Here is a 16626-nt window from a genome sequence, read left to right on the forward strand (position 1 = left end):
GTTCTTGACTTCTCTATCATATTCATAATTTCTTATTTTTGAACCGCATTTTGCAGTTTTCTCCTTCGTTTTTTGGGATACAACATAAGCTAACCCTAATTTTCTCCTCCCTATATCCATACTCGACTTGTGTTTCCCCTCATCTTCACATGAGAATCTTTATAGATAATTTGATTTTTCTACCGGGTGCCTCATGTTTCTCTTCATAACAGTGGCAGATCTTCCTTGGGACCATGGGAGCCATGGTACCCCCAAGTTTTCTATATATATCAGACCAGGCCTAATCTTAACACTAGATTTAAGTTGGCGCAGTGGTAATGAAGTTTGTTTTTCTTTTGGAGGTCGCGTTTTCGACCCTTCCATCTTCTTCCTTTTTATATTTCTCTTATATTTTTACTATTTTGTTAAAAAAAGGCTCTTATGGGGGATACAAACCCGCACCCCCTACTCTGCATTTAAGGGAAATAAACCACTGAACGAGTTAACAATTTTGATCTTTTCTTCAAACAGCTTAATATATATTTCATACAATTTTGGCACCCCAAAGAAAATAACTCTAGATCCGCCACTGCTTCATAATCCTTCCTTATTTTAGATTTCTTTTCCGGCTTAGCACGATGGAATTTCAAAGAAGTTATCTCAGGTATAGGAATCAAATTGTCATCCTTTAATATTGACACAAAATTAGGATGATTGTCATGATTACTAATGGTACTATTTATCCTTCTACTACCTCTTTTTGTCCAACTTTGTTCACTAATGTTATACTTTGTAAGGGGAACAACATTTGTATTCTTTCCATTTTTAAGTTCCAAAACTAAAGCTTCATTAACTTTGCTCATGTCTTTAGTGCTCGACGGTCTAATACCCTTGGTAGAAACATGAATTTCAGTAGATTAAATCATTACCTTTATCACATTTTATTTTATGGATTGAGCATGTTTTGCATTCTTACCATTCTTTACCTTAGAAACTAGAGCCTTATTTACAAGTTACAACTTTGGAATTTGATTGTGTCTTATCCTTTATGGAAGTAAGGTTATGAGTAGGTGTAAGAGCATAACAATTATCACTAGCCATTTTGGAACATGATGATTTTTCGCTACCAGACTCCTTAAAAATCCAAGAGTGATCATAGCCTTCCTCTAGATTCATTCAAGAATTAGGTTTACGGGTTCTCTTCCTTGGCACGGTATCCAGCTCAATTTCTGAATTGTCTCAAAGTTGCCAGTACAGGTTTTTGCAATTCCTTTTTCAGAGTTCCAAGTAAAAGTAGAATGTACATTACTTTTCGAACTAGAATAATATGCAAATCCACCGCCCATAGTTGTAGAACTAGTACTTCATGCACATGTATTATCCGTTTCAAGCCCTTTCATCACCTGGTTTAAGAATAAAGATAAATGTGTTACATAAGTAAGTATCGACTAATGATTTAATTGAAACGGATAATACATGTGGGAGAGACGTACTAACTATAGATGACACAAAGTCGAATACTAGAAGCACTGATTATACAACCATGGGCGGTGGATTTACAGATTATTCTAGTTTGGAATGTAATCTACATTATAGTTTTACTAAGAACTATGAAAAAGGAAATGCAAAAACCTGTACTGGCAACTTTGAGACAATTCAGAAAATGAGCTGAATACCGTGCCAAGGAAAAGAACCCATAAACCTAATTCTTTAATGAATCTAGAGGAAGACTATGATCACTCTTGGATTCATAAGGAATCGGGTACTGAAAATTCATCTTGTTCCAAAAAGGCTCATGATAATGGCTATGCTACACCTTCTGCTGACTTTACTTCCATAAAGGATAAGAAGCAGTAAAATTCTAAAACAGTAAGTGTAGCTTAGTTTCTAAGGTGACGAAGGGGAAGATAGAAAAACCTGAACAATCCATAAAAACCCGTGATAAATGTAGTGATTTTCCATCTACTGAAAGTCCTGGTTCTACCAAGGGTATTAAACCGCCAACTCCCGAAGATATGAGCAAAGCTCGTAAAGCTTTATTTTTGGTACTTAAAAATGGCGAGAATACAAATGTTGTTCCCCTTACAAAGTATAACGTTAGTGACGAAAGCTCCGCCAAAAGAGGGCGGAGAAGGAAAAATAGTAGCATTAGTAATCATGATGATCATCCTAATTTTGTGTCAATATTAAAGGATGATAATTTGATTCCTTTACCTCAGACAATTTCTTTGAAATCCCCTTGTGCTACGCCAGAAAAGAAATCTAAAGTAAGGAAGGATTCTGAAGTGAAACTGATGTAGAAGGGTTTCCTTAGTATTTTATTATTTCAGCCTAATTTTATTAGTTGTTTGTTTTGTTTTTAGATTGTTATTTTCGACGCATTCAGGTTTTGTTATTTCCCTATTTAAGCTTAAAAGTTGTAGCCTAAGAAGCAACTTTTATTTATTCAATAATATTTTCGAGAGTTTTCTCAATTTCTGGTGGATTCCGGAACCCTATTTTCACAAGTTTGTCGCTCGCAAACTTGTTTCTTTTCAATCTAGGTTAAGCGCTTGCTACCTACGCTTCCGACTACGTTATTTGGTATCAGATCAGGTTTCTCCTGTTCTTTCGTGAACTTGAATCGACCATGGGAGATCAACCGATTACGAGGGCATAATTTGACGGTTTAAATGCGACCATCAAAGTTCTGGCGGATCAGATGGCGGCGTTAACGACTAAGGTCGACGACTATTTGTACTCATTTACAGATTCACTGGATGACTCAATTATCAGCATTCTTTTAATGGACGAGGGTATTTCCTTTTTAGGTCCCCAAAATTATCTTCCTTGATTAATGACAGTAATCTAGAATCATGATACTGTTTTCTCGTCATATTCTGGAGAACAATTTTACCCTTACATGCATAGATAATAGTCTATAAATGTTTTAGAATTCAATCTTTTCTATTATGATTAGCTTAGCAAACACCATTTGCACTTTGTAACTATTCTATTATCTTAATTACCTGGCAATGAATCTGAATTCGTCTTGGATAGTATTTTCTTAAATTTATTCTGCAATGATTTATGCTTCTCCAATTAATATTAATTTTCCGTTTTGTTTTATCTGTTTCTTCTTCTTCTTCTTCTTCTTCTACTTTGTGTACTTAGGTTACATTTGTTTTGCAGAGAGTAGCCCAAGAAGCAGCGGACCAGGTGATGACTGGAGAACTGCCTTTGATGCAGCTAGCAATGGCTCTGTTAGCCGTAGTGGTTCAAGATCTGGATCAAATGGTCATAGTCGACATAATAGTGATCCTGCACAAAATGGTGACTTGAACTCTGGCCCAAACTCTGGCAGCCGTCGTACTCCTAACCGATTACCACCTGCTCCACCAGGTTCTTCTGGTTACAGATATTAACAAATTGCCGTCATTTCATGTTTTGTTGAATTTTTGGAGCGTGCGATTGCTCCTGTCCCATTTCATACCTTTGAGGATAAGGTCTCGTCGCAATTCTTTGTTCCTGCCAGGATATTTAGGTGATGAAAAAGGTTTGTGTATATAGAAGACGACTAGTTTGTTAGTATATATATGTTTTCTGGGCTTGTCCCATTTTCCGGAAGTATGGTATCAAGTTCGACTTGAAAAGATTGATCATGTTTTTCTATTCAATATTCTTTTTACTTTCATACCATTTAATGTTTCTTTTTGGGATTTTGCACTCAATTTTTGATGCTACTGATGTAATTTGCTTTATAATCATTGGATAGCACACCATTTCTGATGGGTTTATGAGACTAACAATTGAAGTATTTTAATAATGAGTATGTTTTATATCTCTGTTGCCTCCTTTCTGTAAGAATATTTTTTTTTTAATGCTTCGAGTATTATTTTTCAACTTCAGATTATGCCATCCTGTGATTTTGGATGAAACACATGTATTTTGCTTTACAAGGATCAAGTTGTAAAGCATTTTTGACGAGTTTACAAGACCAACAATTTGAATATTTGTTAATGGATATATTTTTCTCTCCATTGGCTGCTTTCTGTTGAAATTATTAAAATTTTATGTCAAAAATGTTTTTTTTTTACTAGTGATTTGATGTTAATGTTGAAATTATTTATTAAAATTTTACCATGTTAAACTTATATTACATGTAACGGTCGTACTAACAATTGCCAGTGATTCATGGTTATAATGTTCGTAAATTTATAAGTTTAATTAAATGTTACGAGTTGATAATTTTAATTTGTTACGAACAATGCAAGTGACGAAATTAAAGTGATTTAAATGTCTGAAAATCCTCACAAGTGACAAATTACGGTGAATCTGCAATAAGTAGAAAATGGTGAATCTGTAATAAGTCGAAAATGATTGTCAATCTAAATTGGACGAAGAAATCACGAGAAAAATCACTTCTATGCGCTTACTTAGATAAAAGGAGAGAAAAACAACGTAAGGAGGTGATTTTGTGATAAAAATATATCCAAATTCATCTGCCCCGATGGATGAAGAAGAATTCTCTCACAAGAAAAAACCAGGCCTGACTCATTTACGGTGTATAACTATGATCTTGGAGAAGAGTGTTTCAACTAAAGCTTAATTGTGAGTGTTTTGATAAGTTGTGAGTGTTTTGATAAGTCCCACATCGGTCGGAGGTCAATGAGATAAATCTGTGAAAGGTTTAAATCTAGTGTCATAAACAACTAGTGTAGTCCCATCTTTTCGATTGGGAGCTTGTTTGTACTCGTATAGTATTTTATCAAAGGGGATCTATGTTGATCAAGTGAGAGCTCAACTAAGAAGGTACATTTTAAAACAATTGTTCATATGTCCACTAGTATCTCTTCTAGTTGCGTATATGCTTGTGCAGTCGTAAGTTGCCAATCTCTTACGTTAGTTATGGTATTTGAGTTTCTGACGATTTGCAATAATTGGAGATAATATCAAATTTCAAGAATGTTGATTGTCTATTGATAGACGAAATTGACAAATGTACCAAATCGTAACAAGTAATAAAGTAGTAAGTTTATCGTTCTCTACAGGGAATGTCGTTCAACTTAGTAATTAATAAAACTTACTTTAAACAGTAAAAGTTACTTAAATTTAAATAAGATTGCAGGGTTTAATTACTCTGCTAAGTGCAGAATTAAGGTTTTGATTCAGATGATTAACGGTGATTAGGGAATCCTTTGAATCTCCCCTTCATCTTTGTTGGATAAAAACCTTAAGGTATTAAACAATTATGTATGCTACTTACGATTTAATGAAACAAGCGTATAACCTCACACAAAGCTTCTCACAACAACTATGGCAGGACCAACCTAAATTGAGTACTACGTTGTCCAAAGAAGAGAGTAATTAAACAACTGGAATTCAACCCTTTACTTCTTAGGGCGTTCAAAAAGGTGGTAATTAGAAAAGCCAATGAAACTGAATAATTTCAGGTTGTCAGTGCATACTTTAATCCTACATATTATTCTTCAAGATTACCCACATAGTTAACCAATTGAAAAAAGCATTAAAGAACAGAGGAGTTTAATTTAAATCTGAACATTGTAAGACATAAACTGAATAAAAGACTATTAATAATATCCAACAAATAAGAAGGGTTTCATCATAGAACCCTAATCAAGAGTGTTAGTTGCTCAAGGCAACATACATCATAATAAAACCATAGAAAAACATACCTTAGAGAGAACAAGAGAAGGAAGAATCCTGCCTTGAAGCTCTGATGTTTGACCCTTGCCTCCAACCGTCAATTGTTTCTGAATGAATAATAATGAGAGCAAGAGTCTCAATTTATAGAAAATGATTGGGTAGGGTTTAAGAGAAGAAAATAGGCTTTTTGCGCTGACCCGACTTGAAAAACAAGTTGCAGGCAAAATTTGCCAACAGATGGCGCTAGCCTTTCCCACTAGGGCGCTAGCCACGCCCAGGGCAGTAGCCTCACTGCCTCAGGCATCAGTCAGGCGTGAGTCATGCCCAGGACATCCCTGGATGTGGGAATTCTTGCGTTTTTTGCCCATTTTCGATCGTTCTCCCGTCTTAAAACTCCTAATAACTTGAAATGAATTTTTTAACTTTGTATTGTCTTAAAAAATCTTCTAAGAACCACTGACTTCAATATTCATATCCTTGATCTTTCACGTGATGTCTTGATTTGTCGATTTACATGATTTCTCACTTTAAAACAACTCAAAACACCTATGAGGTTGCATGATCCAGGATGAAAGTGAATTACAACGACTCGATTGAAAACAATACAATATGCTCCTCAAAACATTAATAAATCCTCTATCTCTCAACTTATTTGCCTTCAAATGCAAAGAAAAGTACTAAAAACATATCAAAAAATGTCATATGATGCTCTGTCATCATCTATCAATGGATTTTCATCAAGGCTTGACTAGCAAGATACATTTGACTTTATTTTAGATCTTTTTATATGATTGATTTGTGGGAGAATTGTTCATGTGATCCCTTAATTTAATTTTAGCTAACGATTTAGTATTTTATATATTCTTTTACCATTTTATACTCTGTTATAAAATACTAACACCGATATCCTTCTTTACATTATCTGTTTCACACTCATTACAAAAACCGAAAAAGTCATAACATTCATCTTCATATTCAACAAAAACCTAAACACTCATTCTAAAACACAAAAAAAACCAGATCTGCCTAAATCACAACCACTAATCCACAATCTCATTTCTCTATCATGATACTGAATCCCTTGAATCTTTTCTAAAACAACATCACACCCATTAATCGGTATAATCTTGTCTTAATCAGATTGCTCCTTGGAGATTGAGGTTGATTCGTTGGTGGTTTTAGCAAAAGTCTCGTCGTTCTAATTGTGGAATCATTCGATTGGGGTATTATAATGGTTTTCTTCTGTTACACACTCATTAGAAAAACCGAAAAAAGTCATAACATTCATCTTCATATTCAACAAAAACCTAGACACTCATTCTAAAACCCAGATCTGCCTAAATCACAAGCACTAATCCATAATCTCATTTCTCTATCATGATATTAAATCCCTTGAATCTTTTCTAAAACAACATCACACCCATTAATCCGTATAATCTTGTCTTAATCAGATTGCTCCTTGGAGATTGAGGTTGATTCGTTGGTGGTTTTAGCAAAAGTCTCTTCGTTCTAATTGTGGAATCATTCGATTGGGGTACTATAATGGTTTTCTTATATGTGGTAAACATCCTTCCTTTGTTTTAAACATTTGCTTCTGTATTATTTTGCTCATTTTCATCGCATATGGGGGTTTGGTGGGCTGTAGTTGCGTAACAAGAATAACTTTCTAGGTTTAGCGATGAAGATCTGAGTTTTTTTGGATGATTATCTATGGTTTTCAATTTTTTTTTTTTTTTTTTGTAAAAATTGATAATCGTGTTAACATTTTTATAACATAGAGGGCCAAATCAGAAAGGAATAAAAAGATAAATGATCGAATCGTTACCTGAAATTAATTTAGAGACCACATGCACAATTTTCCTTTGTTTATTGAGCTTAATTTTTCAGGTAAAACTTGCCAAGAAGATACAACTGTCTTTTTAAAATCCTCAATTATAACTTTTTTATTCTCAGTCTATATATTGGTCTATGGATTAGTTGTTATCAAATCTTTAATTTAAAATCAAGTTGCTTTATAGAACATTTTTTGCCAAATTGTTAATCGGAAAATTAAGTTCTACATTTCTTAATATCTTTCTTGTGATATGAGATAACATAAGATTTTTTGTTTTGTTTTTGAAAAGTTGAATTTTGCTACTATGTGCAATCAAGGAACGTAAATTCTAAGAAGATTGTTTATTGGTTTCTGAGTATATCTTTTTTAAATGAGTTTCTGATTTTAGTTAGTTCTTGACTTCTCTATCATATTCATAATTTCTTATTTTTGAACCGCATTTTGCAGTTTTCTCCTTCGTTTTTTTGGGATACAACATAAGCTAACCCTAATTTTCTCCTCCCTATATCCATACTCGACTTGTGTTTCCCCTCATCTTCACATGAGAATCTTTATAGATAATTTGATTTTTCTACCGGGTGCCTCATGTTTCTCTTCATAACAGTGGCGGATCATCCTTGGGACCATGGGAGCCATGGTACCCCCAAGTTTTCTATATATATCAGACCAGGCCTAATCTTAACACTAGATTTTAGTTGGCGCAGTGGTAATGAAGTTTGTTTTTCTTTTGGAGGTCGCGTTTTCGACCCTTCCATCTTCTTCCTTTTTATATTTCTCTTATATTTTTACTATTTTGTTAAAAAAAGGCTCTTATGGGGGATACGAACCCGCACCCCCTACTCTGCATTCAAGGGAAATAAACCACTGAACGAGTTAACAATTTTGATCTTTTCTTCAAACAGCTTAATATATATTTCATACAATTTTGGCACCCCAAAGAAAATAACTCTAGATCCGCCACTGCTTCATAATCCTTCCTTCTTTTAGATTTCTTTTCCGGCTTAGCACGATGGAATTTCAGAGAAGTTATCTCAGGTATAGGAATCAAATTGTCATCCTTTAATATTGACACAAAATTAGGATGATCGTCATGATTACTAATGGTACTATTTATCCTTCTACTACCTCTTTTTGTCCAACTTTCTTCACTAATGTTATACTTTGTAAGGGGAACAACATTTGTATTCTTGCCATTTTTAAGTTCCAAAACTAAAGCTTCATCAACTTTGCTCATGTCTTTAGTGCTCGACGGTCTAATACCCTTGGTAGAAACATGAATTTCAGTAGATGGAGAATCATTACCTTTATCACATTTTATTTTATGGATTGAGCATGTTTTGCATTCTTACCATTCTTCACCTTAGAAACTACAACCTTATTTACAAGTTACAACTTTGGAATTTGATTGTGTCTTATCCTTTATGGAAGTCAGGTTATGAGTAGGTGTAAGAGCATAACAATTATCACTAGCCATTTTGGAACATGATGATTTTTCGCTACCAGACTCCTTAAAAATCCAAGAGTGATCATAGCCTTCCTCTAGATTCATTCAAGAATTAGGTTTACGGGTTCTCTTCCTTGGCACGGTATCCAGCTCAATTTCTGAATTGTCTCAAAGTTGCCAGTACAGGTTTTTGCAATTCCTTTTTCAGAGTTCCAAGTAAAAGTAGAATGTACATTACTTTTCGAACTAGAATAATCTGCAAATCCACCGCCCATAGTTGTAGAACTAGTAATTCATGCACATGTATTATCCGTTTCAAGCCCTTTCATCACTTGGTTTAAGAATAAAGATAAATGTGTTACATAAGTAAGTATCGACTAATGATTTAATTGAAACGGATAATACATGTGGGAGAGACGTACTAACTATAGATGACACAAAGTCGAATACTAGAAGCACTGATTATACAACCATGGGCTGTGGATTTACAGATTATTCTAGTTCGGAAAGTAATCTACATTATAGTTTTACTAAGAACTATGAAAAAGGAAATTCAAAAACCTGTACTGGCAACTTTGAGACAATTCAGAAAATGAGCTGAATACCGTGCCAAGGAAAAGAACCCGTAAACCTAATTCTTTAATGAATCTAGAGGAAGACTATGATCACTCTTGGATTCATAAGGAACCGGGTACTGAAAATTCATCTTGTTCCAAAAAGGCTCGTGATAATGGCTATGCTACACCTTCTGCTGACTTTACTTCCATAAAGGATAAGAAGCAGTAAAATTCTAAAACAGTAAGTGTAGTTTAGTTTCTAAGGTGACGAAGGGGAAGATAGAAAAACCTGAACAATCCATAAAAACCCGTGATAAATGTAGTGATTTTCCATCTACTGAAAGTCCTGGTTCTACCAAGGGTATTAAACCGCCAACTCCCGAAGATATGAGCAAAGCTCGTAAAGCTTTATTTTTGGTACTTAAAAATGGCGAGAATACAAATGTTGTTCCCCTTACAAAGTATAACATTAGCGACGAAAGCTCCGCCAAAAGAGGGCGGAGAAGGAAAAATAGTAGCATTAGTAATCATGATGATCATCCTAATTTTGTGTCAATATTAAAGGATGATAATTTGATTCCTTTACCTCAGACAATTTCTTTGAAATCCCCTTGTGCTACGCCAGAAAAGAAATCTAAAGTAAGGAAGGATTCTGAAGTGAAACTGATGTAGAAGGGTTTCCTTAGTATTTTATTATTTCAGCCTAATTTTATTAGTTGTTTGTTTTGTTTTTAGATTGTTATTTATGACGCATTCAGGTTTTGTTATTTCCCTATTTAAGCTTAAAAGTTGTAGCCTAAGAAGCAACTTTTATTTATTCAATAATATTTTCGAGAGTTTTCTTAATTTCTGGTGGATTCCGGAACCCTATTTTCACAAGTTTGTCGCTCGCAAACTTGTTTCTTTTCAATCTAGGTTAAGCGCTTGCTAGCCTACGCTTCCGACTACGTCATTTGGTATCAGATCAGGTTTCTCCTGTTCTTTCGTGAACTTGAATCAACCATGGGAGATCAACCGATTACGAGGGCATAATTTGACGGTTTAAATGCGACCATCAAAGTTCTGGCAGATCAGATGGCGGCGTTAACAACTAAGGTCGACGACAGCATCATTAACAACGCCAACAACAACAACAACAACAATCGCAATAACAACAACAACCGCAACAACGACTACAATAATAGAAAAAAAATCTAATTATTGAGGATTTAAGTTCTTCAAAGGTGGAGAAAACTAATTTTGAAGAGAAAATGTCGAATCACTGGCAGAAGCTGCAGATTTTACGAGAACAGGCAAAAAATGGTTATGGAGCAAAAGCAACAGACTCGGTTAACCCTGTATCACGTTCATCCAACGATGTGGGGTCATTTATGATGTTTGCAAATCATAAACAACCGGTTAAAAAGTCCATCATTTCGCCAATCTCCAATCCTCTTCAAGTAGATGAATTTCATAATACAGTAGATGTCTTTGTGGACCGCACTGTTACTGAATGTGAGCCAGAACTGGAAGTTTGTTACAAGGGAGATAGTTACCATGTTGTGAAGGATATTCGTGTTGATAAAGGAGTCTATACTAAACATAAGTTTATATTTGAGGAAATCAGCAAGATGCCGCAAATTGAACATGTCACTCGAATTGAATTTTTGATCATTATTGAGTCAAAGAAAGAGGAAACTATCATCGAAAATCAAGATAGTAAAGCTTATGAGATGTCAGATGAGATCAGCTGCAGCCAATTGACTTTTGGATTTTGTCCGGAACATCTTTTGGAAGCAGCGGTGACCACAGTTTGCCACAATAATAATATTCTTGATAACGAGGTATCATTTTCTACATCAGTGAAGGACGCAGTAGTCTCCGGAAGAAAACCCGAAGTTTCTATTCACAATGTCCGAACTATTAATTTAGAACGTTATTCAGTTGATCAATCACCTGATACTCAAATGGTAAATGATAGGTCACAGGTCGACACAAAATTCTCATCCTATCCTTTTCAAAAGGATAGGTTGGTGGTGGTGCCTTCAGCCAATGACTGGATGAGAATTTCGTGTCGACCCGTGACCTATCCTTTAGCATTAGAGTATCAGGTGATTGATCAATTGAATAACCTTTTGAATCAATAGTTCAGACATTATGAATAGAAACTTCAGGTTTTCTTCCAGAGACGTCCTGGACTGATGTAGAAAATGATACCTCGTTATCATGAATATTATTATTATTATTGTGGAAAACTGTGGTCACCGCTGCTTCCAAAAGATGTTCCGGACAAGATTCAAAAGTCAATTGGCTGCTGCTAATCTCATCTGACATCTCAACAGCTTTACTATCTTGGTTTTCGGTGATAGTTTCCTCTTTCTTTGACTCGATAATGATCATCTGTTCAATTTGGCTAATATTTTCAATTTGCGGCATCTTGCTGATTTCCTCAAATATAAACTTATGTTTAGTTTAGACTCCATTATCAACACAAATATCCTTCACAACATGGTAACTATCTTCTTTGTAACAAACTTCCAGTTCTGGCTCACATTCAGTAACAGTGCGGTCCACAAAGACATCTACTGTATTATGAAATTTATCTACTTGAAGAGGATTGGAGATTGGTGAAGTGAGGGACTTTTTAACCGGTTATTTATTATTTGCAAACATCATAAATGACCCCACATCCTTGGATGAACGTGATACAGGGTTAACCGAGTATGTTGCTTTTGATCCATAACCATTTTTGGCATGTTCTCGTAAAATCTGCATCTTCTTCCAGTGATTCAACATTTTCTCTTCGATATCAGTTTTCTCCACCTTTGAAGAACTTGAATCCTCAATAATTCGATTGTTTCTATCGTTGTCGTCGTTGTTGTTGCAGTTGTTGTTGTTGCGATTGTTGTTGTTGTTGGCCCTGTTGCTGATGCTGTCGTCGACCTTAGCCGTCAACGTCGCCATCTGATCCGCCAAAACTGTGATGGTTGCAGTTAAACCGTCAAATTCTACCTCGAAACCGGTTGATCTCCCAAGGTTGAATCAAGTTCACGAAATAATAGGAGAAACCAGGCTCTCATACCAACTGACACAGTCGGAAGCGTAGGCTAGCAACTGACGCAGTCGGAAGCGTAGGCTAGCAAACGCTTAACCTAGATTGAAAAGAAATTTGCAAGCGACAAACTTGTGAAAATAGGGTTTCAGAATCCACCAGACATAGAGAAATCAAATTATTTAGAGAAATCAAATTATTTATAAAGATTGATGGGAAAGTTCACGTGCCTCCTAAATCAATAGTTTCTCCGATTAAATCTGAGGTTCTCTGTGAAGATGTGGGGAAACTCAAGTCTATTACAGACACAAAGGTAGGGAATCTTGAAGAGGGAAGAACCACATGTCAAACAGAAATTAGCAAAAGTCGGAAAGACACTGCTCGTTCTAATAAAGATTTCATCAAATTGTCTGCTATGAAGGTATAACAAGTTTTAATTAGAACCTGATGTCTTATTTGTTTGTTTATGGAAGTTTCCACAATCATTATTCTTCCTTATAATTTAGACCTTTAATTTTTCTGAACAAATTAATTTTGCTTTAATATTTTTTGGCATGTGAACCTGGAGACCCTGGTAACTCATTGGTTGGTAAAAGGATCAAGGTCTGGTGGCCATTGTATAATCATTTTCTTCAGATATTATGAAGGTTTTGTGGATGATTATGATCATATCAAAGGAATGCACAAGGTAAATAAATCTCATTTTTTTTTGGCACGGTGCAGACTGATAACATGTAAAATGCACTATTATTTTGACTCGTCTTACACATTTTTTTGATTTTGATTTTATAAATTTTTGCAATGTTATGATGGTATTGTGTGTCTTCAGGTATTTATCAGTTAAAGGTCTCCGCGCGTCAAAATGATGAAATTCGGTGAAAAAAGGAAAGAAAGGGTAAAAAAGGAAAAGGTTAAAAAGTCAGAAGTCAGTGGAAAGTAAAAGCCTGACCAATTCTTTCCCCACGTTTCAGAAGCAGTTTGCCCACTTCCTTCATTTTCTCCACTACTTGAGACATGATCAGAAGCACTTCAGGGCAGATTACAGCCTATAAATAAACCTTGAAAACTCAGTTGTAGACACCAAGCTTTTTAGAGAGAAATTAGTGAATTAGAAATAGCTTATATTCTGAGTTTTATGTGCTGATTTGCGATTTGCAGATTACAATTTTCAGTTGCTTTTCTTTTCATTCCCAAACATTTATGCTACCTTAGAATATTAATACTTTTAGTACCTTTGTTTTATTCCATTCAGCCAAGTTTTACTCTCGTTACTATTTGTTGTTGCTACTTTAATTCCAATCGATTACTTTATTACGGCTGATGTACACTTGTGCTGCTGTTATTCATTTATTCTCACTTGCTGCGTTGCTGTTCCTGTTGCCGTGATTAACAAAGGCTTCACTCATTTGTTTCAATTCCAATTGATAATTGTTACTGTTTCGCCGCTGCCGTTTTCGAATTCATTCCCTGCTGCTGTACGTGAATGCTATTCCATTCAATTCAATCACCTATTTGCATCAGCTGCTATTTCTTTTGATTTCAAGTGTCCATCGAATTGCAGGTTCTATCTATTTGTTTCTAATTATTCAATTTATTCTTTTGTTTATCTGTTTCAATTATGATGCAAAACATGAACAATTGTTTATTTATTAGTTATACCATGTCTGAGTAGATTTCTATAGAGTCCGGAATATGATGAATGTCGTACCAATGGTACTCTGTTAAGTTGTATGCTTAGAAGTTGTAACAGTAATTGTTTTTAAGTCTGAAAATTCTGATCTTTAACAATTAATATTTACAACGAAAGTTGAAATAAGGTGATACCGGTTTTATATCGAAATAGTGAAACATGTATCTGATCGTAGAAAATTCAGAAATTGATTTTAAAATTCAGCGAAAGCCTCTTTTTAATTAATTTAGAAATTTCTAATTTTCAAAAATGCTATTCTAAACTTATGGCCGTACACGCGAAAGCCGGCGTCTATGAGTTTAAAATACGGTACCGGTTATGCGAAAGCTAACATGACCTTTAAATTAAAACTTCTACTAAAAATAACTTTTCAAACGTAAATTGATTATTTTTTCAAAGAGAGTTTTGAAGTTGTAAGGCGTACACGCGAAAGCGGTCGAATAGATTACAAAGTCAAAATAAATTCGGTGTCGTACACGCGAAAGCTGGCGACCCCTTTAATTTAATTCTTTTTACGCACGAAAATATTGTCCTGTTACAATAATAAAATATAACTTAACAAGTACTCACGGTCGACGCGAATTATATTCCGGGCTCTCGTCATTAAAAGTAATTAAAAACAAGTTATTTTCCCAATTTTGCAACCAAATTAATTAGCATCGCCTTAGATAAACAACGTGACAATAGATAACGGTACTTGACATTGGTCTCTGTCGGATTCGACATCTTTTATACTAAAACCGATATTTCCGTGCACCTGCGGACCTATCACAGACGCACAATTAATTAAAATGAAAGTAAAAACTGAAATTCATGAAATGATCATGAAAAAAAAAAAATCTAGTGTTTAAATGATAGAGGCCATAACTTGAGAAGCATAAAGTATTGAATCAGTTAAACATGTTTGTTAGTTTTTCCTATCACTATTCAATAGATTTTGTACGATGATGGTGATACGGAACAGTTAAATCTCAAGAAACAACGCTGGGAACTAGTTGATGTTAATGTTTCACAAGATGAGGTGCGTACTAAACTCTTATGATTTTTATTACACACACAGAGAGACACATGTATTATGTATATATATAACATGCATACTGATACTTATGCTACCTATTAGGAAGAAGAATTTGGACTTTAGAAGCTTGCAGAGGCATCTGCTATGTAAGTATAGTTTGTCAGAAAAGGGACATAAATGCCATGTTATACTATATTTTGAACAAGAACTTTTTTCTATGTTGTTCTTAATTTCAATAATAGGCTTTTAATCTTATAGGATCCCTACATTGGTGTTCTTAATTTTATGCATATTAGCCTTATACTACTATTACGTATTTCATAATGTGGAGTAGAAAAAAGCATTAAAAAAATACAAATTGGAGTCTCTTAAGAATGAAAAATTCAATTCTCTATCCATGTGAGTCTGCAATCTATGTAACACAGAGACGAAAACCGGACACATTGTTAATAATTTTCAAAATGGAAGTAGTTGAATGTAAACATATGTGTCACTTGTCAGTATTGTCTTGATGTCGGACATCAGACTTGTTGTAAAATATTGACATAAAATTATATCCAAATAATAATCAACATATAAAAATAAGAAATAATTAATATTAAAGAGAATAAACAAGAGAGATATCAAGTAAACTTATTTGTGCTATATATTATTGTATGACTTGGCCATCGACATAGTTCCATCAATATCCTCCACCAACAATTCATATGAAACCCACACAATAGTAAAACAGTGTATAACCTGAGGCGTGCTGATCGCACTGTCCTTAAGGATTTATCCGCCTCATAAGCGCAAATCCCCCAGAATTCAGCAGGCTCTTCTTGGTTTAAAACCAATGATACAGAACTGACAGAAAAATATTTCAGGAAGATGAAACCCAAAGTTGTGTATTTGATTGACAAAAATTGTTTTTTATTTTGTTTTGTACATGACTCAAAGCATAAATATGCGAGGGTCTTTTTCTATGTTGTGTTTGAGCACTTTTTTTTTTGGTACTAAAAATGGTGAACTTCTGATACATATTTGTTTTGATGATCCGATACATATATAACTGACCCTACTAAAAATAATGGAAAAAGCATTAAGCAATAAGCATCTAATATATTTACAAATGTTATTCCACTAAATCTTAGTGAGTCATTGATCAAGTAAAACACAATTAACGTGGTAAATGAAACGGTTGAGAAAATTAAGCTGTGACTAGGCACTATTATTTCCTCCTTTAAGAGACATGATCAGGACGTTACAACAATTTGGAAATTAAATACATGTGTACAAAACCAAGTCAAACATATTATAAATTAATAATATGAAAATAATTTTCTATATTTCTCAATTAAAAAAATATGGGACATAAAATATTTAAAACTTTTGAAATATCCTCAAAATTTACAACAATGCATTCAATCTGAGGTGTTTGTGTTACA

The 16626-nt window shown here is 34.4% G+C and overlaps 1 protein-coding gene, 1 long non-coding RNA gene and 1 pseudogene across 4 annotated transcripts; all 3 read left to right on the forward strand.

Annotated features, from left to right (window-relative positions):
- The first annotated feature begins 617 nt into the window (after nucleotides 1-617).
- On the forward strand, nucleotides 618-3799 carry LOC146927463 (uncharacterized; annotated as a pseudogene). Its single transcript, XR_015007950.1, has 3 exons — nucleotides 618-643; nucleotides 1259-1266; nucleotides 1422-3799. The product of XR_015007950.1 is annotated as an uncharacterized LOC146927463 (transcript).
- A 5576-nt stretch (nucleotides 3800-9375) lies between these two features.
- Nucleotides 9376-11386, forward strand: LOC146927464 (uncharacterized). Its single transcript, XM_085707083.1, is given in 3 exon segments — nucleotides 9376-9412; nucleotides 9484-9707; nucleotides 9710-11386. Coding segments are annotated over 3 exon segments (684 nt in total). The 3' UTR covers nucleotides 10133-11386.
- A 150-nt stretch (nucleotides 11387-11536) lies between these two features.
- LOC146927465 (uncharacterized) lies at nucleotides 11537-14877 on the forward strand. Of its 2 annotated transcripts, XR_015005680.1 has the most exons (3): nucleotides 11537-12912; nucleotides 13060-13179; nucleotides 13321-14877. It is a non-coding gene; the product is annotated as an uncharacterized LOC146927465 (long non-coding RNA). The 2 variants fall into 2 exon arrangements; XR_015005679.1 differs by having other exon boundaries at nucleotides 11537-13179.
- The last annotated feature ends 1749 nt before the right edge of the window (nucleotides 14878-16626 follow it).

This window comes from Medicago sativa, chromosome 4 (genome assembly GCF_051527215.1).
Source record: "Medicago sativa cultivar Bolivia chromosome 4, Bolivia_mono, whole genome shotgun sequence".
In the NCBI taxonomy this organism is placed as follows: Eukaryota; Viridiplantae; Streptophyta; class Magnoliopsida; order Fabales; family Fabaceae; genus Medicago; species Medicago sativa.